The 27,896-nt window shown below is 41.5% G+C and overlaps 1 protein-coding gene across 1 annotated transcript; it reads right to left on the bottom strand.

The window, feature by feature from the left end:
- Positions 1–776: 776 nt before the first annotated feature.
- On the bottom strand, positions 777–27,896 carry pomgnt1 (protein O-linked mannose N-acetylglucosaminyltransferase 1 (beta 1,2-)). The gene is made up of 22 exons (XM_085775231.1): positions 27,775–27,896; positions 25,545–25,772; positions 23,813–23,915; positions 23,108–23,223; positions 22,147–22,212; positions 20,323–20,436; positions 17,748–17,865; positions 16,426–16,524; positions 13,772–13,899; positions 12,482–12,552; positions 12,276–12,351; positions 11,289–11,372; positions 9,717–9,758; positions 8,935–8,993; positions 7,271–7,343; positions 6,053–6,181; positions 4,339–4,464; positions 4,183–4,247; positions 2,908–2,952; positions 2,593–2,728; positions 1,774–1,883; positions 777–1,002 (listed from the first exon to the last, which is right to left on the bottom strand). The coding sequence occupies exons 2-22, from the start codon at positions 25,662–25,664 to the stop codon at positions 921–923; spliced, it is 1,962 nt and encodes a 653-aa protein (XP_085631357.1). The 5' UTR covers positions 25,665–25,772; positions 27,775–27,896; the 3' UTR covers positions 777–920.

The raw sequence follows: 27,896 nt of genomic DNA, 5'->3' as shown, positions 1-27,896 counted from the left end.
CTATGACTATAGGGATTATGGCAATGGGACAATTTGCCAATATGTTGAACTATCCCTTTAAAAAAAAACAGCCGTCAGGACTTCCTGTCACTTTGTGATGTCACAACTAAGCCCCGCCCCCCCCCCCCTCTCTGTAGTGTGTGTGTGTCTCTCAGGCACAGTAAAAACCATCGACCCACTGACCCCTTTAAAGTTTTCATCAAAAAATAGATATTGCGTTTATATACATCATCGTTTCACCCGCTGTAAACGTTATGGGCTCTTAAAAAACACACCGACAAATCCATAAAAGTGGTTTTTTTAAAAACAAATTAACAAACAAGCTACTGAACTGAACTGAACCGGTTTAGACCGTTTAGATCGACCGACCGCTGGTAAATAATAAATAGAGATAAGTTAAAACATACAGTATGTACGAGATGGACAGAGCACTCAGCAGTCAGTAGTTTCCCAAAAAAAAGAGAATAAAAGCAAGTGAGTTTGTTTTTCGTTTGTAGCGTTCGTTACAGCTCCGGCTGAACCCAAACAGAGCCGTGTTGCCATGGTAACGGCCGGCGGCCCCATGAAACAAACGAACAAAAACCCGGCTGGTTCAGCAGCAGTTCAACCAACGTTCGATTCCCACAGGACGGCGTCGGTGCTGCAGTCTGTAGTGTTATGTGAGTCCCTCTGGTGTTTAGAAATAACAATGAAAACTCCATTTCCCAGAATTCCTCAGTTCAACATCCAGGAAGAAGGTGTGTAGTTTGTAGTTCCCAGTGGAGAAGTGTTAAGGCTTCTGTGTGTTTGTGTGTGTGTGTGTGTGTGTTTGTGTGTGTGTGTGTGTGTGTGTGTGTGTGTGTGTGTGTGTGTGTGTGTGTGTGTGTGTGTGTGTGTGTGTGTGTGTGTGTGTGTGTGTGCGTGTGTGTGTGTGTGTGTGTCTACAGCTGCTCCACCGCTGCTCCCTCCTCTTTGGGTGGAGGCTCCAGGTGGATCGGAGCGACGCCGGCCGGTTTCTTCACTCTGGAGAGAGAGGAGGGGCTTGTTGTTATGGTAACTAACTGGTGTCATGGCAGTAATTTGAAAATGTTTTATTTTGTTGGATCAAACTTATCCATCCATCAGAGCATCAGCATGTTACCATTTTTTATGAACGCACCTGATCAGTATTTAAAGAATCTGGATACTGTATATCACACATATGCCGTCGCACATTGTCCATCTTTGTATGTCTGTAGACTCTCTCATTTATAAATCTATTCTTGGACTTTTGCCTACATATTTGTGTGTACATATGTGTAGAAACCTCAGCCGATATGGCCTCAGCTGCGTTCTCAGGACATTATACAGATGCAGGTCCCGAGAGTGAGAACAGAACGGGGCAAAAAGGCTTTTAAATGTTCTGCCCCGTCGACCTGGAATGATGTGCAGATAGAAGGACTTGAAACTGACTCATCTTGTAACTCTGGGTGAATTCAGGTCAATTATAATAGACAGAGAATTGAGCTCAATCGGACTGTGTGATTGCGTTGTTTAATCATGTTTTCCTGAAATGTGTGATTGTATTTTATTTGAGTCTTGTGTGATGTGCAACTGAGCTGTTGTGTGCTGCCGTCTGGGCCAGGTCACTCTTGGAAAAGAGGTTTTAAATCTCAATGAATTTTTACCTGGTTAAATAAAGGATATTGACCATTGAACGCCTCACACCTTTCTGTTGTGTGTTCCTATACAGGTGTGTGTGTGTGTGCAGGTGTGTGTACTGTGCAGACTTCAGTAGAGTCAGCTTGTACTCACGAGTACGGCGAGATGGGCGTGGCCACCACCAGCACCTGGTTCCTCTTCCTGAAGAGTCGCCACAGACCGCGGTGGTTTCCCCTGACGTCCAGATCCCACACATGGAGGCACTGACACACACACACACACACACACAGGTAGGGGTGGGAGAAAAAATCGATTCACATAAGTATCGCAATATTTTTTTTGACGATTCTTAAATCGATTTTTTTTTTTCAAAAATCTTTTTTTTTTTAGAATAAAAAAATATATATATATATTGTGCAATGTGCATTTGTTTGCCTTTTTTTTCTTTTTTTTTACATACAGAGAGGTTTTAAGGTTTACAAAAGGGTTTAAGTTCACTTTATAATGGAGTATGTTCATTTATAGGCTCCTACAGTGTTTGTGTGCAGATAAATGTTAAAATGTAGCAGTTTACCTCCGTCTAGATCTCATTTTGTCAGAAAGCTTTCAGAAGCCGGTTTTTATTTTTATTTTTACCTCTTTTATGCAGTCCAGGCTTTTGAAAAGAGAGTAAACATATTGCTGCTGAATAAATCTTAAAAACTGACTGTGTATTTTTTGGGGAAACATGGTTCCTGGAATAGTCTGTAGACAATCATAATCATTCACCTGTTTCACTGGTGACAGACTAAAAATCGAGAAAATTTGCAATATCGTAGAATCGCAATTTAAATCGAGTCGGCATCCAAAAAAATCATAGAAGAATGGAATCGGGAGGAAAGCGTATCGTCCCAGCCCTACACACAGGTGTGATTACCACCGACTCAGCGCTTCCTGCTGCTCTTTGAGCCCGTGACCTTTGACCTCCGTTACCTTGGCGAGCTCGGTCCAGGTGGACGTGTCCGTCTCCGTCTCCATCTTGATGAACATGACGTAGGTCTTCCCCTCCGAGTCCGGGAGGAACGAGTCCTCACACGGGTTCTTACTGTGGTCCAGAACCTCGGCCTCCCTGCAGAGAGGAACACGGCCGCCATCTTTGTAGTTTTTATCTCTTTCACAGTCTCATGACTCTCTGGTTTCTATCTACTCAGACAACAAGACGACATCTACTCCCTCTATCACTCTCACTATTAGAACTTTTATTATCTAGTCAACATAACACGACTATAACAATATAACACGACTTACTTCAGCAGAGTCTGGATTTCCACTTCATACGCTTCTTTCTTCAAACTGTGGAGCAGGAAAACAACAGAGTTAGTTCTTCACTTGCTACGATATCAGCATGATACCATATTACTGCGATATTAAAAACATTTCTTCTACTTCCATTTCTTCTTTGCTTCGATGTATGTACTATCTAATTTGTGAATTAATTCGTTGTAACAAGGGGTAGACAATATAAGTTTGCTTCTTTCTGCCCCCTTTCATTCAAGAGTTACAGTATTGTCATTATTTATTTTAGTTTTTGTTTTTATGCTCGATAAATGAATGAAATAAATAAATAAACTAAACTAAAACTAAACTAAACATTTCAATATGCTGCGTTACATTTATTTATCAGCTTTTTTTCAACTGCAAATGAAACTTTGGTAGCATCAACAATTTTTTTTTTTGTCAAGCATCTGACAAACTGAACTGTTTGTATTATTCACTACAACTACAGTTGTGCTCATAAGTTTACACACCCTGGAAGATGTTGTAACTGTGAACCATTCATTAAGAAAACATGAGTGATCAGACAAAACAGATTTCTCTCTTTTTTTTTTAAAATGGGATTCAAATTAAAATAACACAATAAAAAAAAAAGAAAGATCATTAGAGAGTCTGACCAACACATTATTGATGGTACCAGACTGTATCAACAGAATCCCTCATAGGAGAGCTTGAACTCTGCTGATTGGCATTCTCAAGTCTCTGATTATCTTTTTATATAATTTTTCTGTTTTATAAAGTTGAACAACCTCCGACCCTCAGGACTTTAGACAGTTCTTTTGCTCAGAATCCAGCAGAGTGTCCATCCCCCTGTATATTATTATCAGGGTCAAACTTTGAGGGGATGTAAACTTTTGATCAGGAGCCATTTTGGTGTTTGCACTTATCATTTATAGGATTTATAAAGATGAAACACAGTTGTGTGATAATAATAAATGGCTTCGCCCAGCCACTAACTCTGAATAAAAAAGGTTTTGTTGCATTATCAATTATATTTTCTGAAATTTCACAAATTCTGCCAGTGAATGTCAACTTTAGAGCACAACTGTACATGAATGCTAAGATGTGGACGGTGCTCCTGCAGCTCCATCTAGTGGACAAAACAAGCAACTGTTACAATAAACAATAAAAGATTGAAACTTGGCGTCCATATATCGATACAGTGTTTCCATGCAAAATATTGTGACAGTATCCTGTATCGATTTTATCCCCTAGTTCACACACACACACACACACACACACACACACCTGTCGACGTTCTTCAGCTGCACATTGGGAACAGTGTTGAACTTGTGTTTCTTGAAGTAGACTTCCTGCAGGACGGAGCAGCAGCACAGTCAGGGTCAGGGGTTAAATTACAACTCAGACTTTGATCTTTCTGTTTTTCTGTCTTTGAGTTCTTACGTGGAAGTATCCGTTCATGTTGAGGCCGATGATGCCGAAGTGGTACGAGCGGGAGATGTCGGGGATGATGCACTCTCGGCCTTTCCTCTGCTCCGGCATCCGCATCCACATGTCCCAGTCCCACAGCTGCAGCACAGACACAGAGACACAGAGACACAGAGAGACAGAGAGTCAGAGACACAGAGAGTGTTTTATTATATGCCATTTACTAGGGGTGTGACGATTAAACTCGACGATATTTCTCGTTGCGTTAAAAATCCGAGTCTCCGAGTAGTGAAATGGCACTGGGGGGAAGGGGGGGGTTGGGGTCGCTGCCACTACTTTAAAAAAATCCTAGAGGAAACACTGCACATAATATTGTTTGCACTTGAAAAAAAAAAAAAAAAATTTAATTTTATAAAAAAAAATTTTTTTTTTCTTTTATAAATTTTAGTTTTACTTTCAATTTGTGGAAGAAGAAATGTATTTAAAGCTCATGCTTACATCATGCATGTAAAGAGTTACAATAAAACATTTCAAAATGCATGTGCAACTCGGTTAAATAAAAGTCTGTTGGTCCAGTCATGTAGCTTTCTTAAAATCTCGTCTCGTCTCGATCTCGTGAGCTGAGTGTATCGTCACACCCCTACCATTTACCTACTTTATCTTATATTTATCCTCTCTAGTGTTTTTCCCACTGCAAGTGTAAAAGACAGTGTTTCCTGAGTCAGGGCTTCGCTCCGCCTCTAAATGGAGGCTTTTTGCACCTTAATTTTGAGACCGTGCAAGTACATTTCTCATCTGCTTGCACATGTACAACCATTAAATCTGTCTTTTTTTTTTTTTTAAACACCGGTGAAACGTGGAAGAGGTGACTCAAAGAATCTGGAATCTGTCATTCCAGGTGTCAGACCAATGTGTGTGAGGATCATGAATGAAAAGGAAATGTGAATATTTGCTTTGCAAGTGGATTTACAGTGTGCACTCCCTTAATATTTTAAGTTAGGGGGCCACTGTGTAAAAGTGAGTCTGGTGCCCTGTCAGGTGTTTTTAATTCCTCAATACTTTCATTTTGTGTGTCTCTGTGTGTAAATGTCCTTTTTGGGTAACGCTTTATAATAGGTACACACTATTAAGCATTAATAAATACTGAATTCATCATTTATAACACATTAATACTCATTAGTATGTTGTTTATAAATACAGTTAGTGCTTATCAATGATGAGTAAAACATTTTTAACTGTTTATAAACTACATACTAATGAGTATTTATATGTTATAAATGATGAACTCAGTATTTATTAAAGCTTAACTAATGCTTAATAGTGGTGTGTACTTAGTATTATAAAGTGTTACCCCTTTTTGTTTATTATTTTATCATGTAAACTACATTGGGTAGTTTAAAGGAGCTCTACAAATAAGTTTAGAATGACTGATTGGTAGTAGGAGAAGAAAGCTGTGGTCAACATGAACTGAGCTGAGCGGTCGATCTACAGTCAAACTGTGGTTTTTAAATGAAGAGTGGAAAAGTGCGACAGTGGAGAGTTACGTCACTTTCTGGGTTCTGAAAACTGATGCACAAAATGAAAAGAAGTTTCATGTGTTGGTGTTGTTGACTTCTTTTAGACAAACTGGCTCAGTGTGACCAGACACCCGCAGCCGGAGGGAATCGGGTTAAAATAGACGGAGAGAGGAAGAGCAGAGATTGAGGAAGTGTAAATGAAGCTGCTGCACCTTCTCGGGTGTCGGCCATTTTGGCTCCAGTTCGTCCTTGTAGAGACTTTTCTTCAACACCCAACCCAGACCAGGCATGCTCTCCACTCTGTAGAGGAGCGCCGGGTCCTCCGCCGTGTGCTCGTAGCCCTGGGGGGGGGAGGAGGAGGAGGAAGAGGAGTAAGGAAGAAAAAGAGGAGGAGGAGAAGAAAGAGAAAGAGGAGGAGAAAGAGAAGGAGGAGAAAGAGGAGTAAGAGGAATAAGGAAGAAAAGGAGGAGGAGGAGGAGAAGAAAGAAGGAGAAGAAAGAGGAGGAGGAGGAGGAGAAGAAAGAGGAGGAGGAGGTGGGAGGGGAGAGAGGGGGGTTAAGAGGAGGACGTGGAGGAAGAGGAAAAGGAGGGGAAGGAAGAGAAAGAGGAGGAGAAGGAGGAAAAGGAGGAGGAGGAGAAAGAGAAGAAAGAGGAGGAAGGAAGAGAAAGAGGGGAGGAGGAGAAGAAGAAAGAGAAGGAGGAGAAATAGAAAGAGAAAGAGGAGGAGGAGACAGAAGGAGGAGGAAGAGAGGAAGGAGGAGGAGAAGAAAGAGAAGGAGGAGGAGAAAGAGAAGAAGGAAGAGAAGGAGGAAGAGGAGGACAAAGAGGAGGAGAAAGAAGGAGGAGGAGAAGAGGAGGAGAAGAGAAGAGGAGGAAGGAAGATAAAGAGGAGGAGAGAGAGGAGGAGAAGAGGAGTGAGAGTCAGTGTCATGTTTCCCAGCAGCAGAAACTTGAGGTTCTGATGAAGTTTCTCAGTTTCTCCCTCGGGTCAGAAGGAAACTGATCGATGACATCACGTGTTGCTGCTCCTCCTCCTCCTCCTCCCCCTCTCCCTCTTCCTCCTCCTCCTCCTCCTCCTCCTGTCTCTCTCTCTCTCTCTCTCCCTCCCTCCCTCCTCCTCCGTTATGTAACCGACTCTGATCCACAGGTGTCAGACTCATCTTAACTCAGAGACAATCTGATCTGCAGGCGGCCGCACCAGTAGAACAAAACCAGACCATAATAACCTATAAACAACAAACATTCTGAACATTTTCCTTTTGTACATTAAATGAACCGTTCTTTTACAAAACGTCATGAACAACCTGAAACTTCTTGAGGACAACATGTGACCTCTCCTCTTCTGTAACTTCAGGGTAAACTGTCTAAACCTAGAGAAACCTTTAGCTGAGCTGCAGCAGGTGGAGCAGAGCAGCAGGTAACTCACTCACCTGGTCGTTCCAGGCTGAGATGCAGTACAGGCTGTCGTCCTCGTCCAGCAGGTGGATCGTCTGGCTCAGGAAACTGAAACACAGTTTGTCAAACTTTTTGATTTTGCAGAAAATTAAACAAACCAAAGTTTATTTCACTTTAGACCTTTAAAATAAAAGTCTATACAGTAGCCTACCAATCAAAAGTATGGACACACATTCTCCTTCAACGTTTTTTCTTTATTTCATTTTTATCACTTTCTAACTGAAGACATCGAAACTATGAAGGAACTCATGTATGTAGCAAACAGCTACTAACTATGCAGGGGCCCAGACCTTTGCTGAGGGCCCTTTTCATTTTCTGTCTGTTTAAACATGAAAGAGGAAAAATAAATAATATAGTTTATAGTTTATAGTTTATTCACTTTTCATTGTCTTTTCTTAACTTTTCTTAACTTGGGTCCCTTTTTAAATTAAGCTTGTACTGTGGCACTTTGGGATTGCTTAAATGTAAAGTGCATTATAAATAAAATGTATTATTAAAATGTATTATTAGTTTAAAATGTAAAGTGAATGTATCGTCTGTAACTTTATGTCTTCAGGAGATCATTTCATCTTCCACTGATGAACTGTTTTTAACATTAACAGACATTTTAAACCGGGGGGGGACAATCTTTTGCATCATGACACTGTAGTTTTGATGTCTGCAGTTTGAATCTACAATGTAGAAAGTGATAAAATAAAAATAAAGTAAGGAAGGAGGAGTTGAAGCCCAAGCTTCTGACCGGTGGTGGTGTACATGACAACACAACGACATCAGAACGAGCTCAGAGTAGACGATGATGATGAGCTCTGCTGCCCCCTGCTGGTTCACTTTATTTTATTTTATTAGTTGTGCAGTATGGCAAGCAGATTTAACATTTAAAAGCTAAGTTTGACTCTCCGGAATTAACATTGTAGATATCAACAACGTCTTTCTGACTTGTCGTAATTACATTTTGAATAGTTGGATTTTTTATTCAAGATATCTGTAATTCAGTTTTTCCTCGTCAAAAAGAACATTTAAGATATCTGCAACTACGTTCTTCCTAGGACAAATTACGTCACTTTAACCATTCATGTGTATGGGGTTTGTCATTACAGATATCTATAATTCAGTTGCAGATATCCGCTATGTGAATTACAGTAACTGAATTACGACTAGTACGAATTCCAGTTTGAGATCTCATTTTGCCTAGTCAAAACTTAATTTCAGATCTGAAAAGGAACATGTAGATATCTTTAATTGAGGTGAATTAAAGATATCTTGAACTGGAATTATGACTAGTCAGAATCAAATTGTAGATATCTCAAACTGGAATTAGTACTAGTCATAATTCAGTTTCAGATATCTGTAATTCACATAGCAGATATCTGCAACTGAATTGTAGATATCTGTAATGACAAACCCCATACACATGAATGGTTAAAGTGACATCATTTGTCCTATAGGAAGAATGTAGTTGTGGATCTGAAATGTTCTTTTTGACTCTGCAAAACTGAATTACAGATAGCAACACATATCCAGTCTGGCTTTTAAATGTTAAAATGGCTTGACATAGTGCAGCAATAACAGAGAGATAATAGAGTAAATTAAAACATTATAATAAACTGGTCACAGTGTTGATGTCTTGAAACCAACGCACCTGAAGAAGTCGATGGAGACGTCCAGGTCTTCCTCCAGGACGACGGCATAACTGGCATCCTGAAGACAACAACAACACAGGATAACACCGAGTTATTGACGACTGATAATCAATCCAATCGATCGATTCATCAGCTCAGAGTCAAAACATCAAGAGGTTAAAGGACAATTCCAGAGCAAATTCAACTCAGGCTGTATGTTCCTAACATTTTAGGTCTAAAAGAAGGAATCTGTAGATTTTCAGTTTAATGTCTCCTGTTTTGCGGTAGTTGTGTCTGTCCCCGCATCGCCACGGCAACGATGAATGGGAGCAGATGCACGTTTATTTACTTCAAGCAAGTCCAGAGTTGATATTCCTGTGTTTATGACACAAGCGGGAGCTTTTCCCACTGCACCTGAACACACCGAGCGTCAACTTGGGTCTCGACTCCGCCAGACTTTGAATTAGATCTAGTTTTACAAACATGTCGACTTGCTTGAAGTAAATAAACGTCTCGGTGCATGTTTGAGTCGCCATCTGACGCTGTCTGTGGCTTTGAGGGATGGAAACAGCCTAAGCAGCAGAACTTACATCCACTCCCATTCATCATTGCTGCCGTGGCGACGCGGGGACAGACACAACTACCGCAAAACAGGAGACATTAAACTGGAAACCTTCAGATTCCTTCTTTTAGACCTAAAATGTTAGGAACATACAGCCCCCAGTTGAATTTGCCTGGAATTGTCCTTTAAGTTTTAAAACATGCGTTATTAGACTAGTTTGTTGTGTTTGTGTGAGCTCACCGGGTGGAGGTTGAAGGTCGCCGTCAGACTGGCCTTGTAGTGCTGCAACACACAGAGAGAGAGACAAGAGACAAACACAGCCCTGGTTACCATGACGACCCGAGGCTTCACACCTGTGCAGGTAAAAGCTGCTGTTGTTGTTTTCTTTTTTTCTTTAATAGTGCCATATAGTGTAAAGACATACAGATACTACAGACAAACTACAAGGGTGCAACGTGGGTGACTAACAAATAACAATATCATACAAACAAGACTTCAAATAGGCAAACAGAAAGGAGACAAGAACAAAACAAGACACATATATATATGTGTGGTGGCCTGGGAAAACCCTTCACATGGTGGGATTTTGACATTTTCATTTTTTGATATTTCCATAAACTAGAAGTTCCCAGCTATTCATAACTGTTTGAATAACTGAGATAGCCCTCTCAGATCAAAAGTTATGGGCATTTTAATCTATTATGACCAAAAAACTGAAAAGTGAGAAAAATGGCTTTAACTAGAAAGTTGCTGTTTTAACCCTCTAAAGACGAGTGTTTTACAAAACATTAAACAACTTCTGAACCGTTTATGATAGAGACGAGCTGTAAACTGTATCTGAATCGTGTGATATTCTGCTTTCCGAGGGTCCTTGAATGGTGCCTCTATGACAAGAAGGGACCGTATAGGGTGCGTATAATCACGTGGTACGGGAACAGGCGCTAACCGAGCGTAGCATCAATGCCAAACAGAACGTAGCATCGGCGCTAAACAGAACGTATAATCGGCACTTGCACATGTTTAACAAAACATCAGCATATTATAAATTCCGAACCGTTTATGATAAAGACGAGCTGTAAAAAAGCATCTGAATCGCGGGATTCTCTGCTTTCGGAGGGTCCTTGAATGTTACCTCAACAACAACAACGGACCTGTCTCCTCTAGCGCTGCTGCTGCAGCTCAGCTGTTCTGTGTCTCAGGTGAAAATGAAAGCTTTACTCGCCACAAAAACATAAAAATAAGTATTTCCGTTTTGTTTTCTTAAAATATTTATTCACCACGATGTAGTAGAGAGTTCAAAGTACCAGAATCACACAAAATATCAAAAACGTGGAAATAGTGCCTATTTTGGCTATTTGCCACAATAGAACGTCAGCGACATCCGACGGGTTTTCCCAGGCCGCCACACATATACTATATACATATGATAATAGTAATAAAATTTGTAAATTTCATTAGTAAAATGAAAAAAGAAAAGAAAAGAAAAAAGTATATATACAGTATATAATGAAGAAATAAATACAAATAGAATGCGAAAATAAAGAATAAAAGGTAGGTAAAGGTTTATTTTTCTCTTGTGAGAGTGTGCATGTACGTGTGCATGTGCATGTATGTGTGTGTGTGTGTGCGCGTACACATGTGTGAATGACTTCTTGTGTAAGATTGCAGAGAAGGTGCAGAGGGAATGAGAGAATATGATGGAAGTATGAGAAGGAGGTGGAGACAGAAGAGACAGGGGGAAGAGACGGATGAGAGACAGGAAGAAGTGAAATAGTCTGGTCAGTGAGAACAGGGAGTAACATTGTTTTCTACCTGCGACACTCTGGCGTTCTTGATGCTGATGGGTGTGTGTTGAACTCCCTTCAGTCCAAACAGCTCCACCACGTCCATGGGCTCCTACACACACACACACACACACACACACAGGCCCGTCAGCACTATTGATCATCTATCAGTTATCTATCTGTTATTTCATCCCTTCGTCCAATCAGGTCTTTTGACTTGGAAATAGTAAAAAAAACCAAAAAAAAACCAAGAAAAACGACCTGGAGACAGTGACGTCATGGAAACTAAACGTCAGTATCGACTGAACTCAACTCAAACTTTATTTATACAGAACATTTAAACACAACCTCTTTTCTTTTCTGGTGTCTTTTTCACTTTTTGGGGTAATAACGGTCATGAGCTACGTCCTTATGGTTGGTTTCTCTTCCTGTTTTGATATCTTGTGAATACAGACAGCACTTAAAAGTATGTTGTTTATGTTTTGTTTCAATAAAAATCAATAAAATCTATTTAAAAAAATTAAAAATAAAAAGTTGCCCAAAGTGCTGCACAACATAAATACAACCCAGTGCCGCCAATATAGATTAAAAAAACCAGCATAAATTACCAACATAGATTAACAATAAAATTAGAGCAATAAAATCAATCACTAAAATGAGGTAGAACAAATAAAAGCTATATTAATAATAAAATCAAAATAAAAAGTCAGGGTGTCAATCACCTGTTCATGCTGTCTGTTTTTTAGTTTTAGTTTTTTTCTGTCCTTTTGTGTGAGAAAAGAAGTAAAAACATTATGAGAAAGAAAAAGACAAAGGAAAAGAAAAAAAGATCCGCTAAGGGAGGTGAAAAAAAAAAGTAATTAATAACTTATTTTTAAATGACAATAACAGGAAAAATACACTGATAAAAAGAGGTTTCATGGTTTTAAATTCAAACTCCTGTGTTGCACAAAGAGGTTTGATCCTCCAGAAACACCAGAAGAGAAATAAGAAGTAAATACAGCGGTGTCGTTACCTCGTAGTATCCGTCGATGAAGACGGTGACCATCTGAGGGTTGACGCCGTGAGCCGACAGCAGCGACCGCAGCATCCTGGACACACACACACACACACACACACACACACCAACAAAAACAACCGACCAATCAGAGGCTGACATGAGTCAGGTTTCTATGGAGACAGATGAACAGCTGATGGATCAGTGGTTTTGTTGCTGTGTACCTGTACAGGTAGTTGGGTCTGTTTCCTGCGATGACGGCCACCGGGACGTTGAAGACGTTGTTGTTGACCAGCTGCAAGAAGAAAAGAATATGAACATTAATCCAGATCAACACAACTCAGTCAGACAGAAAGAGACGACAACTTTACACCGGCTGCATGTTGCTTTTCACTTCATCTCCCCATCTATCTATCTATCTATCTATCTATCTATCTATCTATCTATCTATCTATCTATCTATCTATCTATCTATCTATTGTTTTTCATTAATTTAGTTACTTGTTCTTTAATTTTGTTATTTATGTTACAAGGCAACGAGGTTGTATTAGTGATAAACATTTTAAAGAATATTCTCAAAAAGAAATGAGAATATTCTGGACTCATGGTTGATGAAGTTTGGCAAATATCAGAATTTTATCTCAAAAACTAAATTTTCTAGAACATTTTGAATTCTGCTCTCATGGGAACAACTGCAGTCAATGTGAGAGTGACATTTTTAAACATCAGATTTTCTCTTATGAAGCAAAACACTTATTAAAAACAAATCAGCAACATTTCCATGCTGTCAAGATGCAATTTATGTATTAACAGATTTTTGTTTAGAAAATAGAATTTCTGACATTTTGACCATTTTTGAGGACGGAAGGAATCTGAATGTGTGATTCTTTCTATTCTTATTCTCGATCTTTTATTATTAACTACTCATAATATTATTCGATTGATTGATCAATTGATTGACATTGTATAGAGCAGCTTGTTCTACACGAAGATCTCTCCAGTGTTTCTGTAAAGCATCAAGTTTATTTCCAGATGTGGAGACATTTACGTTAAAAAGTCAAAGGTTTTAACAAACTAGAGTCAGATTAACACCTGGAGAAAAATCTTTATTCAAACAAATGCTTCTTTTTTTTTTATTAATTGATCATGATTAAAAATAGACTTAATAATTTCTGGTCAAATAAGGATTTTTTATATAATTATAAAGCGAGGTTATGAATTTGTAGACCTCGTTTTTTATTATTTTGTTTTGTTTTGAGGTTATGTTTGGATTATTCTGTTATAGTGATATTATGTCTGGGTTATTGAAGTTTCTAATGGTAGATTTATTTGTGTTCATTTTTTGTATGTTGTCATTATTTTGAGTCTGATATAAAGGGTTTATATCCTGTATCAGATGTATTCTCATTAAATAAATGTCATTAAATGATTATTGTGGAGAAGTTGTGCAAAAGACGTCTGAAGGTCACCAGTGTGTGTGTGTGTGTGTGTGTGTGTGTGTGTGTGTGTCTCACCGGGTCGGGGTTGAACTCGATGGGCGCCGGGTCCTTACAGCTGCAGATGCTGCCGTATCCTTCCACTTTGCTGCAGAACAACTTCCTCCTCCTGTTGAGCTCCGTGTCGGCCCAGTGGCACTCGGCCTCTGGACACACACACACACACACACACACACACACACACACACACACACACACACACACACGGTCACATGACACAGGTGCAGTTAAAAAAAAGCACTAGTTTATCTGAACCAATCACCAGGACTCCAGTTGTTCAAAAGGTTTAATCCGATTTGGATTCTGGATCATGGATTGAATCAAATCTTGGAAATGTGTCGTTTCAAAACTAAAACCAGATTCTGAGTGTGTTGTGTTGTTGATCAGGAAAACTTTGATCCAGAACACCAGGATTATTCTGATCGCAGCAGTTTGGTGGATTCAGGAACTAAATGTGATTTATATTCAATTCAAACTGGTCAAATACACAAGATCTATCATCTAGTATATATACACACTGATTTATATTTTGCAATCATTACAATGATAAAGTGAATAAAATTTACTTTTGATCATTCAACAAATTAAGAACTCTAACTGTTTCCTCTCCAACTACTGGACATTCAAATGAATTTGAGTCATGTATATTTGCTTTTTTATTTGTTTGTTGCGGGTCAGATCAAGTCTGGCTGTTTAGAAGACGTTGAAGAAACAAAAAAAAGAGAAAAACTGCACATTTTCAAATAGATAAAACTCCCATGCTGCTCTTTGAACAGTTGGGGTAAAAGTAAAATGGATTACATGATCCTGGAAGGTAAAACAAGGTATTTAAACATCCAGATCATGTTGATCCAGATTAAACCCTATTGATCAGCTCCAGATGTTTTACTCCCCACACAGCAGCTGGATGAGCATGAGGATGAGGATGAGGATGAGGATGAGGATGAGGATGAGGATGGGGATGGGGATGGGGATGGGGATGGGGATGAGGATGGGGATGGGGATGGGGATGGGGATGAGGATGAGGATGAGGATGGGGATGGGGATGAGGATGAGGATGGGGATGGGGATGAGGATGGGGATGAGGATGAGGATGGGGATGGGGATGAGGATGGGGATGGGGATGGGGATGGGGATGGGGATGAGGATGAGGATGGGGATGGGGATGGGGATGGGGATGGGGATGGGGATGGGGATGGGGATGAGGATGAGGATGAGGATGGGGATGGGGATGAGGATGAGGATGGGGATGGGGATGGGGATGGGGATGAGGATGAGGATGGGGATGGGGATGGGGATGGGGATGGGGATGAGGATGAGGATGGGGATGGGGATGGGGATGGGGATGAGGATGAGGATGGGGATGGGGATGGGGATGGGGATGGGGATGAGGATGAGGATGGGGATGGGGATGGGGATGGGGATGAGGATGAGGATGGGGATGGGGATGGGGATGGGGATGGGGATGGGGATGGGGATGGGGATGGGGATGGGGATGGGGATGAGGATGAGGATGGGGATGGGGATGAGGATGGGGATGGGGATGGGGATGAGGATGAGGATGGGGATGGGGATGAGGATGAGGATGGGGATGGGGATGAGGATGAGGATGGGGATGGGGATGGGGATGGGGATGGGGATGGGGATGAGGATGAGGATGGGGATGGGGATGGGGATGGGGATGGGGATGGGGATGAGGATGGGGATGGGGATGAGGATGAGGATGGGGATGGGGATGAGGATGAGGATGGGGATGGGGATGAGGATGAGGATGGGGATGGGGATGAGGATGAGGATGAGGATGGGGATGAGGATGGGGATGGGGATGGGGATGGGGATGAGGATGGGGATGAGGATGAGGATGAGGATGGGGATGAGGATGAGGATGGGGATGGGGATGAGGATGAGGATGAGGATGGGGATGAGGATGAGGATGAGGATGGGGATGGGGATGAGGATGAGGATGAGGATGGGGATGGGGATGGGGATGGGGATGAGGATGAGGATGAGGATGGGGATGGGGATGAGGATGGGGATGGGGATGGGGATGGGGATGGGGATGGGGATGAGGATGAGGATGGGGATGGGGATGAGGATGAGGATGAGGATGGGGATGAGGATGAGGATGGGGATGGGGATGAGGATGAGGATGGGGATGGGGATGGGGATGGGGATGGGGATGGGGATGAGGATGAGGATGGGGATGGGGATGAGGATGGGGATGGGGATGGGGATGGGGATGGGGATGAGGATGAGGATGGGGATGGGGATGAGGATGAGGATGGGGATGAGGATGAGGATGAGGATGGGGATGGGGATGAGGATGAGGATGGGGATGGGGATGAGGATGAGGATGAGGATGGGGATGAGGATGAGGATGGGGATGGGGATGAGGATGAGGATGGGGATGGGGATGGGGATGGGGATGGGGATGGGGATGAGGATGAGGATGGGGATGGGGATGAGGATGGGGATGGGGATGGGGATGGGGATGGGGATGGGGATGAGGATGAGGATGAGGATGGGGATGAGGATGAGGATGAGGATGAGGATGAGGATGGGGATGAGGATGAGGATGGGGATGGGGATGAGGATGAGGATGGGGATGAGGATGAGGATGGGGATGAGGATGGGGATGAGGATGGGGATGAGGATGAGGATGGGGTGTGTACCTTCGGAGGCGGTGAGCTGCACCTCGGTCTTCAGCAGCACCGCGTCGCCCCACGTGGACAGAGCCGCAGACTTGGAGTGTTTCTCTCCGTACACCTGACCTGCACACAGTGACGTCATCATCAACACCGTGATGTCATCAGGGGATCGAGCCAATGAGAAAACTCCACAGAGAGACATTAAAGGGATAGTAGCATTTTTTTAAAGTGGGGTTGTATGATCTACAAATAGCCCCTAAGTACTTTAATTGCAGTAGAAGACTCTCTGCACTCCTCCCGTTAGCAACGTCAGCCCATAATAGCCCTGCCCAGACATTTACAACATAAAGTGTTGTGAACAGACCCAAAGAAACGGCCTATTTTCGTGGCCTAAAAGAGGTTTTACCTGAAAAAAAATACACAGTTCCATTGTTCACTATAATATAATTTTTTCCAGCCCTTCAAAGTGCAGGAAAAACACAGTTTTTATTTGGACCTAACCAACTCACGTATCCCTCCGCCCTTATAGCAAACAATGGAACTGTGTATTTCCAGGTAAAACCTCTTTTAGGCCGTGAAAATAGGCCGTTTCTTTGGGTCTGTTCACAACACTGTATGTTGTAAATCTCTGGGCAGGGCTATTATGGGCTGGCGTTGCTAACGGGAGGAGTGTAGAGAGTCTTCTACTGCAATTAATAAAGTACTTAGGGGCTATTTGGAGATCATACAACCCCACTTTAAAAAAATGCTACTATCCCTTTAAGTGAATGGGGTAAAAAAATGTAACTAACAGATATCACCATGAGACTTACAAGTTTATCACTCACATCAAGACAAATATATTTTGTATTACAAGTTTTATCAAATTTTATGTTCAAATATTCAAATGAAGCAGTTGTCTAATTAAATATGCGCTAATTTGCATAATTTTCCAGCACAGAAATCTGAACAATGGATAAAGCCACTTTTAAGACTCTTGTTTTATTTTGTTAACACATCAGAGTCAGAAGTTTTTACAGAGGAGGATTTTGGATATCTGTTATTATCACTGTAAACTCCATCATCCCTTCATATTTTCACCATGTTTTTAGTAATAAAATGTTGTATAAATGAGGCTGTGAATGATATATCAACAATCCCCTCTGTAAAAACCTTCAGAATATAGAAAGGGATCAAAGTGGAAGGTTTGGTGTCTGTAAGTGCTGCTGAAGTGGAGATTTCTAACTCAGAGTCTGAGAAAACGGCCTTTAAAGACTTGCACTGTAAAACTCCATGATTGTTATTGTCAATCATACTTTTAGGATTTGTCTCAAACACAAAGACAAACAGGAAGTACAGTACTCTACCTCCTTTCTTCACCACCAGCGTCCACATGTCCCTCCAGCTCAGGTTGAGCGCCGCCTGGCTGCCCAGAGTCTTCAGCAGGTTCTTGGCCGCGTCTTTCAGGTGGAACGTTCCCTCGTCCTGCACCGCGGAAACACACACACACACACGGTTAGCGTTGTATTGGTATTGTTACCAAAATGTATGTCGATACTTTTCAACACTTTTCCAAATAAAGGGGGAACACGAAAAATGAAGTTAGTATCTACCGTAAATTCCGGACTAAGTGCCGCGCTCCTTTCCAAAGTTTTAGTCAAGTGTACCGGCAAATTAGACCATATTTGACTTTTTATTTTAGAGCCATAGTGTATTCTATATTATTGCCACCAACACATACTGTAGCTCATTTGAAAGGTTTAACTTTATCCTTCAAATGGCCACAAACCGTTTGTTTCTACGTGCCTCCGTTCCTGAGAAAAGTCAAGCTAAACATGGCTGGGTTTCACCAAAATCCCTCCTTTTTTTCTAGAAAAGGAGATAGAGCGTCTTTTATGAAAGGTGCGCCGTTTGTGTCTGTCGCTCTTCAGACACTCGCATTTCTGGATCAAAGGGCTCGTTTAAGATAAATATACACAACAATTGTTGTTCTATTCACAAAACCACCATTGGGGGCGGGGGGGGCGCCACTAAACAACAATAACACAGACGCACCGTGCCGTGTCACAGCCTCTCGCCGCGGAACGTGAGGCTCTGCCGGCCACAGCGGCTCGCGAACACCGGTCCCGCCGGTGGTCGCGGTCCGTCTGTGGTACGGGTCGGTGGTGCCGGTCTGCTTTGGTCCAGAGACCATCAGATTTTACCGCGGGAGGACTTTGGGGAGGACACGGTGTTGCTCCAGATGAAGACCGGGCGGGACTGTCGGCTGAGAGCTTCCTGGTTCAGCTCCCAGCTGCTGCAGCCTCGCGGGTGAGAGCGGAGCAGCAGCGGAGCAGCTGCGCTGCATCTGCATGCAGAACTCCGTTTGCAGAAGCTGAGTTATGATAAAAACTTCCAGATCATGAGCTGTCATGTGACTTTGATCGTCATCTATTTCAGTTCTCCTCGTCGTAGAGTCCCCAAATTTACATATAATGTGTATTAAAGTGTCTATTTTCATAATTAAAAAAAAAAGCAAAAAACGAAAAATTTCGTTTTTGGCACTCAACGCATGGGAACGAAAAACGAGAAATTACGTGGTTGGCACTCAATGAGTTAAGCGCACCTGAATATAAGCCGCACCAGCTAAATTTGAAAAGAAAATAGATTTTGTACATATACAGGCCGCACTTGAATATAAGCCGCAGGTTTTTCATGTTGTAACATGAGATATTTACACAGAAAGACAGTAGGCTACACGGAACATGTGTGGAACTATACAAGTCGCTCGCTTTTCCTCTGTTTTGTTTACGCTCCTCTCCTCCATGTGCATTTGTTTACAACAAAGCCGGCGAAAAATCAATAAATGGAGCTGTGGATAACGTTACATAACATACGACGTTACGGCGTGTGTGTTTGTGTAGTCTTAACCGTCATGAACAAAAGATTACGGGTTACGGAGCGTGTTTGTGTCGCGGTGCAGAGACGAGAGCTGGAACACCGGCAGCAGCTGTAGTGATGTTGCAAGGTCGGTTTACAGCCGTGAGACGCCAGGTGAAGGCAGAGACCCAGAGATCACAATTAGCCTACTCCGGAGCTTTTTAATGAAGGTAAAAATGTAGCAGAGCCACGGGAGAAATCCTGCTTAGTTCCTCTTTAAGACGCTTTCTTTCAAACTGCCTGAAAACCGGCACCAACACAACAGTAACATGCCTGGTTAGAAAATAAAACACTGCACCAAAACTCAAAACTAGTGTCTTCTTTGGCGCATAATCTTTCCCCACATGTCTGTCTCACTAGCGCATCCTGCTAGAGCGCCCCCCAGAGGCCGTTAGCCAGTAAAAATCTATAAATTAGCCGCATCGTTGTATCGGCCGCAGGGTTCAAAAAGTGAGAAAAAAGTAGCGGCTTATAGTCCGGAAATTACGGTACATCCTGTGTCCACACACAGACACAGACACAGACATTACCTACCACTGAGAATAACAATGAACTGCAAATTTTATGCAACAAAGAAACTATTTTTTGTAACATTATTATTATTTTTTCTTCATGTCCATAACCGAACAGTGTGAAGAGAGAGCACGAGGCTGAAGGAGAGGAGATTATTCTATTCAAAACACTTTATTTGTCCTCGAGGGATCATTTCAAAGGCGTGACGAGCAGCAGGAAATAACAAACAGAACATCAAACAACATAAAAACATTTGTAAAATGCTGCAGTTAAAATATTGTTTATTGTATTATGAAGAGAAAAGGACACGTTACTCGTCTATGGGCCGTGGCGAAACCTACAGCACCGTCTGATTGGTTTAGTAGCACGCTGCCTTTGTAGAACCAGTTGCTGTCTGTCTATGTGTGTTCTTGAATTGTCCCTCGGGGATAAATAAAGTTATTTGAATTAAATTGAATAGACAGGATACCTAACAAGCTTACACACGGTTCTCAGAAACAGTAGACCGACCTTGACGGTGAAGATGAGGACGCGGCCGCGGGTCACCATGTTGAGGAAGAGGATCATGGCTTCGTCCTCGTGGGGAGAGTAGGTGTCAAAGATCCTCTTGGCCATGACGTGACCCTGAGACACAGAGACACAGAGAGTCAACACCAGCTCAGCTCAGGACAAACTCTAATCCAGTTTCATCTGGACCTAAATTATCGGGATTTTGAAGAAATCCCTTGTTTTTCCATCCAAGATCACCGGTGCATATTCTCATTTGTCCAGGTCATAGTATTTCAAAGGAGGTTAAATGGACTTAGTTATTGTCTAGGAAGACGTTTCACCTTCATCCAAGAGGCTTCATCAGTTCATGTAGCATCTGACCAGGCTGGGACTGGTCCAACTAACTGGTGTGGAGACTCACTATTTAACCTCTTGTGTGGGCGTTCACAAGGGTGATGATGTCACTCCAAGTGCCAACGACAGTCGTTTACGAACATGAACATGAACTGATGAAGCCTCTTGGATGAGAGGTGAAATGTCTTCCTAGACAAATAACTAAGTCCAGTTGCTTTCGATTTAACCTCCTTTGAAAAAAACATCCAAGATCACACAATCTAACTTTTATCCCAGTTGGACTGGATCCGTCTGATCCAAATAGAAATCAATAAATATGTTACACCACATGATAAATGTTGTTTATTTTTACCAGTTTGAATTTAATTTAAATCACATTCTGCTCCTTCGTTTCTTTTGTGGCACCGAACGAAATGCTCCGGTACCGTGGAGTATCGAAACATGCCTCGTCTTTCGGTGCCAAGTTTCGGTACCCAGGGGTTAATCACGTGATCAAGACCTGATAACGCTGCCGGTGATCGGCTGTAACATTACGTGGTTGCTGCATGCAGGGCGAACGCCCCGTTTTGCCCGGACATGTCCACTTTTTACGTCCCATTTTCATTGTCTTTCACGTGCTTCAATTAACTGGCACTTTGCACAGAATGCTCCAGTATCTCGTTGCGTTAACGTAATTCCCGAGAGCAGCGTTGCCTCTGCTCGCAAAATGCTAAAGCGCACTAGTGTAGCTGCAACAGTGGCGGACTAACCATCTCTGTGTTCTGGAGAATCACGGCCGGTGGCCACCACGTAGTCACCTTTTTTTTTTTTTTTAAATAGGCCGACCTGACAGCCATGTTCAGGCAGACCAGGGACAGTTGTAACACTGTTTGCATTTTTTCTCAACAAATCAGAAGCCTATTTAAAAACCTTAATGTGTCAACTACAAAACATTTCTATGAAAGTAGTTTTAAGTAATATTTTCAGGTTGCAAAATTCATCTAAATGAAGTGACTGCAATGTAGTTGTAACAAATGCCAGGGTGATCTACTTATTTTTATTTTTATTTTTTATTTTTTATTTAAAGGTTTAAGGATCAGGGACATTGCACATTAATAAAAACATTTAAACAAATGTAAACATGCCAGAATTAGCCAAAAGGCTATTTTGCATCTGTTGTCCCTGGACTGAGGTTAAAAGTCACCCTAAAAGAAAAATAAAAAAATAAAAAAATAAAAAATAAAAAACCCTTAGAAAAGCTGCTGGTTGAAATAGAAAAATACAACTCAAGATTTGTACCTTAATGTGTAATGTAATTTTCACTTTTTTAGAACTGATATTATAAAATTGGTATCGTTCAGGAACCGGTATCGAAGTGAAGGTATCTGTATTGGTACTGGTATCGAACATTTCTGATTAATACTCAGCCCTAGACAGACCAGCAGCTGTTTCTAGTGAAACATGCGACACTGAGGAGGAAGAGGAGCAGCAGGTGTGATGAAGGTTCTGTACCGTGGCCTGGTTGAGGACGATGACGTGGATCCCTCGGCCCTGCTCCCGCATGTCGTCCTCCAGAACCTGCAGAGGACCAGCAGAGTCCAGACCGGTCGGACACAAGGTGGACAAATATCAAAATCTATTGCAATATTAAATAAAACAAAATACATCCTCAACAAATACTCATTACATTTACTGTATCGGACATTTGTTGAGCCATACATGACTTATTGCATAGAGGTCTGGGGGCATGCGTATAAAACAATTACAAAACCAATTTTCATATATTACAAAAGAGAGCAATAAGGATCATCAACAGGGCCGATTATCGAGACTCAAACAAATTTTTCATAAACCTACAGATCTTAAAATTTTATGATCTTGTGGACGACAAAACTGCTCAAATGATGTATAAAGTAAATAGTAATCTGCTTCCAGAGGATGTTTCAGACCCGAACCCGTTGATATGAACTAAGAGGGACTTATGTGTATACAAAAGCAAAAGTACGAACAAATGTGAAACAAAGATGTATTAATCAATTACAGGAGTTAATCAATGGAATAATCTAGAATTAGAAATCAAACTGTGCAACACACTTAACAGATTCAATTAGTTATTCAAAAATAATATTATTATTAATAAATATAAAACTGAATTAAAAATACCAGTGTGCTTATAAACTGCTGTCTGTAAAAAAAATTTTAAATGAGTGAACGGAAAATGTTAATTTAAGAAGGGTAAAGGCAAAATAAGCTGCTGCTTCAGCCTCTTACACCGTTTCGGTCAAAGTGAATTGTATTGCTTGTTGTGTTTTTGTTCTGATTTGTTTTGTATTTACACCTTTTATATTTGTCTGTTGTATTTGTTTTTATAAGACCGAAATAACTAAAACTAAAAAACTAAAAAACAACAACAACAACGGTGGTAGACCTGGTGCAGAACTGACCGACTGGTTGTGGTTTTATATTAACTCACCGTGGTTCCGTCCACGGCCACGTAGACCTTGGAGCGGCTCGAGTACACCTCAATGTCCAGGACCTTGCGCCCGCTGGCCGGCCTGCGGGGCGTCTCCATGTTGGGCGCTGCGTCCTCTGAGGGGGGGAAGACACAGCGGAGACATGTGAAGACACAGTGGAGACATGTGGAGATGTGGAGACACGGTCGAGCTGGACTCTGGATCATTAAAGCCCTAACTGGTCTTTTACCATCACATATTAACTTTTTTATTATTATATTTTATTATTATATTATATTAACTGTTTTCTCTCTTCTTTCGGAGAGTCCAGTTTTTCTTCCTGTTGCACCTGCGACCTGAACACTTATCATTAGGACAATTTAAATCCATAATTACTCTTATTTTACCTCCAATTGCTCCTGTTTATAATCAGACTTCTCTGTTTTCAATTTATGACTTTTACTTCACTTTTAGGTATTTTTGATACGTTCATTGTTTGTTTCAAATGTTTTCGTTTTGTCTCGGCTTTATTGTAAATGAGGTTGGTTCCTCAATATATCTCCCAATTTAAATAATAGATAGATAGATAGATAGATAGATAGATAGATAGATAGATAGATAGATAGATAGATAGATAGATAGATAGATAGATAGATAGATATATAGATAGATAGATAGATAGATAGATAGATAGATAGATAGATAAACGTTGAGTCTTTTCTCACCATATTCTTGTGCTGCTGCTTCTTCGTTAGCGACTCTTCTAGTGTCCAAGATGAGTTTAATGTTGACGATGACGGTGATGAGCAGAAACAGCACAGCACCGGCCTGGAGGAGGAAGAAAACATATAAATTTTAAAACCTGAACTCATTCATTCATTATGACTCTAGTTCATCTCTGTCCTGTGGCAGCAGCTTCTGAGCTGAACCTTCATCACTACGTCTTCATTGACGTCTCAGAGTAACAGCACAACACTGATGAACTGTAATAAACTCCAAAGAAGGAAGGAAGGAAGGAAGGAAGGAAGGAAGGAAGGAAGGAAGGAAGGAAGGAAGGAAGGGAAAAACGAAGGAAAGAAAGATGGAGGGAGGGAACAGATTTGTTCAAGGAAGGAAGATGGGAAAGAAGGGAGGGAAAGGGGAAGGAAAGAAAGATAGAGTGAGAGGGAACAGATCAGGTCAATTGGATCAAAAGAGGAAGGAAGAAGAAGTAAGGACGAAGGGAAGGAAGGAAGGAAGAAAGGGAAAAACGAAGGAAAGATAGAAAGAGGGAGGGAACAGATTGGGTTAATTGGGTCAAAAGGGAAGGAAGAAGTAAGGACGAAGGGAAGGAAGGAAGGAAGGACAAAGGGAAAGATGGGAGGAAAGAAGGAAGGGGAAAAGGTAGGAAGGAAGGAAGGGAACAGATTCGTTCAAAGAAGGAAGACGAAGGAAGAAAGAAAGAAGGAAGGAAGGGAGGGAGGGGAAAAGGATTGTGGAAAGAAAGAAAGATGGAGGGAACAGATTTGTTCAAGGAAGGAAGAAGGGAAAGAAGGAAGGGAAAGGGGAAGGAAAGAAAGATAGAGTGAGAGGGATCAGATCAGGTCAATTGGATCAAAAGAGGAAGGAAGAAGAAGTAAGGACGAAGGGAAGGAAGTAAAGAAGGAAGGGTGGAGGAAGAAAACAGAAGGATAACAGGAGAGTTAAAGGTGGGAGCAGCTCCATGTTCATCATCATCATCATCATCATCATCAGGGTCGGCCCCTGGCATAAACACTCTATGCGGTTGTTTAGGGCCACAGCCGTTAGGTGGGGGGCCACATGATCAGAAAGGTACCGGGGTTCATCAAGTCATTTAAACATCCTGAGGTCTGCACGTGCAGCTATGAGCTTTATATGTAATGTGAAGTCAATATTCAGCTTCTTTTATCTCACATTTGAGACATTTGGTGAAAATAGAACGGCAGAATGACAACATTTGTGCTCAAAAAGCAATCTTACAAAATTTCATTTTAGACTTGTTTTCTACACTTATCTATTACTGTATTCATATCCTATTTCAAGCACCAAAACAGTTCATTCTCATGACTGAAGGAGTGTTTTCACAAGGGATTTGAATTTTTTTCATAAAGCAGACCTCAAATTTCCAGCATTTGGCCTAAATTATTTCTTTCTACAGTGTTCTAGGACAAACTGGCCTCAGTGTGCTTACAGCGGAGGTTCTAATATTTAGACATAAAACACTTATTGTTACATCTGCAAGTATCTTAAAAAGATAAATTTAAGAAAATATGTAAAAGTCGAGAAAATGGCCTCAAACCTCAGAGGGCATAAACACGTCTGTATTCAGTTTTAACCAGTGATTTGGTGTTTGCGCTTAGAGTGCAGGGCCACAAACAAAAATCTTGTTTAGGGGGCCACCAACATCCTAGGGCCGATCATCATTATTAGTGTTACTACAGACAACAGTGAGCCGACCTGACAGAAGCGGCGGATGGTCCTCTTGTTGGTCAGCTTGTACTTCCAGGTGAGGTAGAGGCTCCTCTGCTGCCGCGGGACGAAGGGCTTGGCTCGGGGGTTGGGGGTCCAGGTCTCCATGCCGACGGGACAGCCACACGGAGCTCAGACCCTCCGCCGGCCCGGGACACGCACCGCACCGCACCACAACCACAACAACACACTGCTGTCGCTCCGTCACATCCTCACCTGACAAACACAACACACACACACAGCGGCGGCTACATTACACTGCACTAACTGAGTTTTTTTTTTCCAGCTTTATTTAAAGGGACAACGAGGAGTTTCTATTTGGTTATTAAAAAGTCCCATATTAATGTGGATGAATCTCCGTTACCACTTGTTAATGGTCCATTTTAGATAAATCTATGGTTTTGTCTCTATGGTTATTTTGTTATTATTAGTGGTGGTGGAAATGCTGGTCGAGCCGACCAGCGTTTCTTTACTTTCGGTTTCGTGGCGAGTCATGAGAATAACGCCGCCGAATCTCCGTTTATGGTGGGAACTACGACGGTATGTGATCGTCTTCCAACCTCTGACTTTAAAGCAGAAGTAAGTGATATTTTTGTGTTAATATAAGTCTTAAATAGTTCTATCTTCCGACAGCAATCACTTACATAGAGTGTTTGGACCGAAACACGGGTCTCTCAGTCACTCTGCTCTGCTCTGAGCCCAGGAGAAAACTTTTCTCGTATCCTACAAGTTTTATCCAATGAGGAGAGAGAACGGCATAAAGGGGCAGTCCTCTCTGTGTGTGCAGCCAAGGGACGCCGTGAATGTGGTGACGTAGGGACGAGGACCAATAGATCCATGACGAGGGCGGGGGCTGCTAACTCCATCGGCTGACAAGAAGTTATGGTGCGTTCAAGGCAACTCGTAACTCGTGTTTTTCCGACCTGTGAAGTGGTACCAGTTCGATCTGGTACGAGTTCACGGGTCAGAAGTTACGAGTGGCCGTTATAGTGACTTTCACAGGTAAAACAGGTCGGAGAAATGCGTGTTGCGGGTTGCCTTGAACGCTACAAAGTCGTAAGTCGTGATTTGAAGCTGTAACTTACGGTTTCAAAAGCCTGCCTGGAACGCAGCATTAGCCAAAACGACCTTCTTCTTTAATTCTTGATGAATGAAAACATGAGTCTGTCTTGCGCCGGTCAAAGAATTTCACGGTGCGGAGGCTCATAAATGTAGTGAGAAAACACTTCGCTTTTCCAAAACTCCTCGTTGTCCCTTTAACAAAATCATGTACAAACAACATGGCTTAAAGGCTTACATCATTAACATTCAATGCAGAATAGAGACTTTACATGAGAAAGAAAAACACCCATGAAATAGATCAAATATAATAAAATCAAATAAAAAAAAAAATCTTTTGTAGCAGAGCATATTTTTCCAAATAAACTGAACTGTTTCATTGCATATTTACTTTTCATTATGTTAGGGGCTTTATTACTAGTTTAGCTTAGTTTTTTTAATTCATATTTATTCTAGAATGGTATTTTAGATTCGCAGATTGTTTTATTATTATTTTTTTATATGTTTATTGTCTGTCTGTCTATTTACTGTCTGCACCGAGGGTCTGAGAGTAACACAATTTCGATTCTCTTTATGTCTCGTGCATATTGTTAAATTGACAATAAAGCTGACTTTGACTTTGAGAAGCTCGTTCTGAAACACATAGAACTTGGTTGCACTTTCATATATTTACATTTGTGTATGTAACATTTGCCAAAGAGTATAGGCCTATTGTTTACCAGGAAGTCCCATTCATTATTGTCCATAACAACTCCATAAATAATGTAATGTTTTTGAGAAAAGGGTTCAAGTGGGATCTTTGTGTGCAGCCAGTCGTGCATATCAGTCTAATGCACTAACTGAATTGAACTTTTATGTCTACTTATTTCATACAGATTGTGTTACTGTATCCTTAATATTATTGCTATAGCCTTCTGCCTGAGTTATTTCATATTATGTACTCTTTATTCTCTTCTATAGGAGCTGCTGTGACATAATCATTTCCTGCAAAAGGATCATTAATAAAGTACTATCCTATTGTATTTTATTCTATTCTAATGACCAAGTGCATCTGTCGCTAGCTGCCTATAGCAGAGTGTTTTAACAGCTGCTGTGGGACTCGAACCCGGTCCACAGTCCACAGCTCCGTCTCCGGTCCAACGTGTGTATCGGTACTCACTCAGTCGTCGCTGATCAGGACATTATTATTGATCCATCGGCGGTAAAACGCTGTAAAGTGGCTCCACAAACTGCTGCAACGCGCTACATGCTACATGCACGGTGTTTTAGTGCTAGCGTCGC

The sequence above is a fragment of the Trachurus japonicus genome, chromosome 4 (assembly GCF_045865225.1).
Source record: "Trachurus japonicus isolate A0001 chromosome 4, Traja_1.0".
In the NCBI taxonomy this organism is placed as follows: Eukaryota; Metazoa; Chordata; class Actinopteri; order Carangiformes; family Carangidae; genus Trachurus; species Trachurus japonicus.
This window is presented reverse-complemented; position numbering and strand designations above follow the sequence as displayed.

Excerpts from the sequence above, each read along its gene's own strand:
- pomgnt1 (XM_085775231.1), bottom strand. The coding sequence starts at position 25,664 with ATGGAGACCTGGACCCCCAACCCCCGAGCCAAGCCCTTCGTCCCGCGG. Across the intron at positions 8,994-9,716 it reads CGACCTTCAACCTCCACCCG|GATGCCAGTTATGCCGTCGT; the intron begins GTGAGCTCACAC and ends TGTTGTCTTCAG. Across the intron at positions 6,182-7,270 it reads TCTCAGCCTGGAACGACCAG|GGCTACGAGCACACGGCGGA; the intron begins GTGAGTGAGTTA and ends TCCCCCCCCCAG.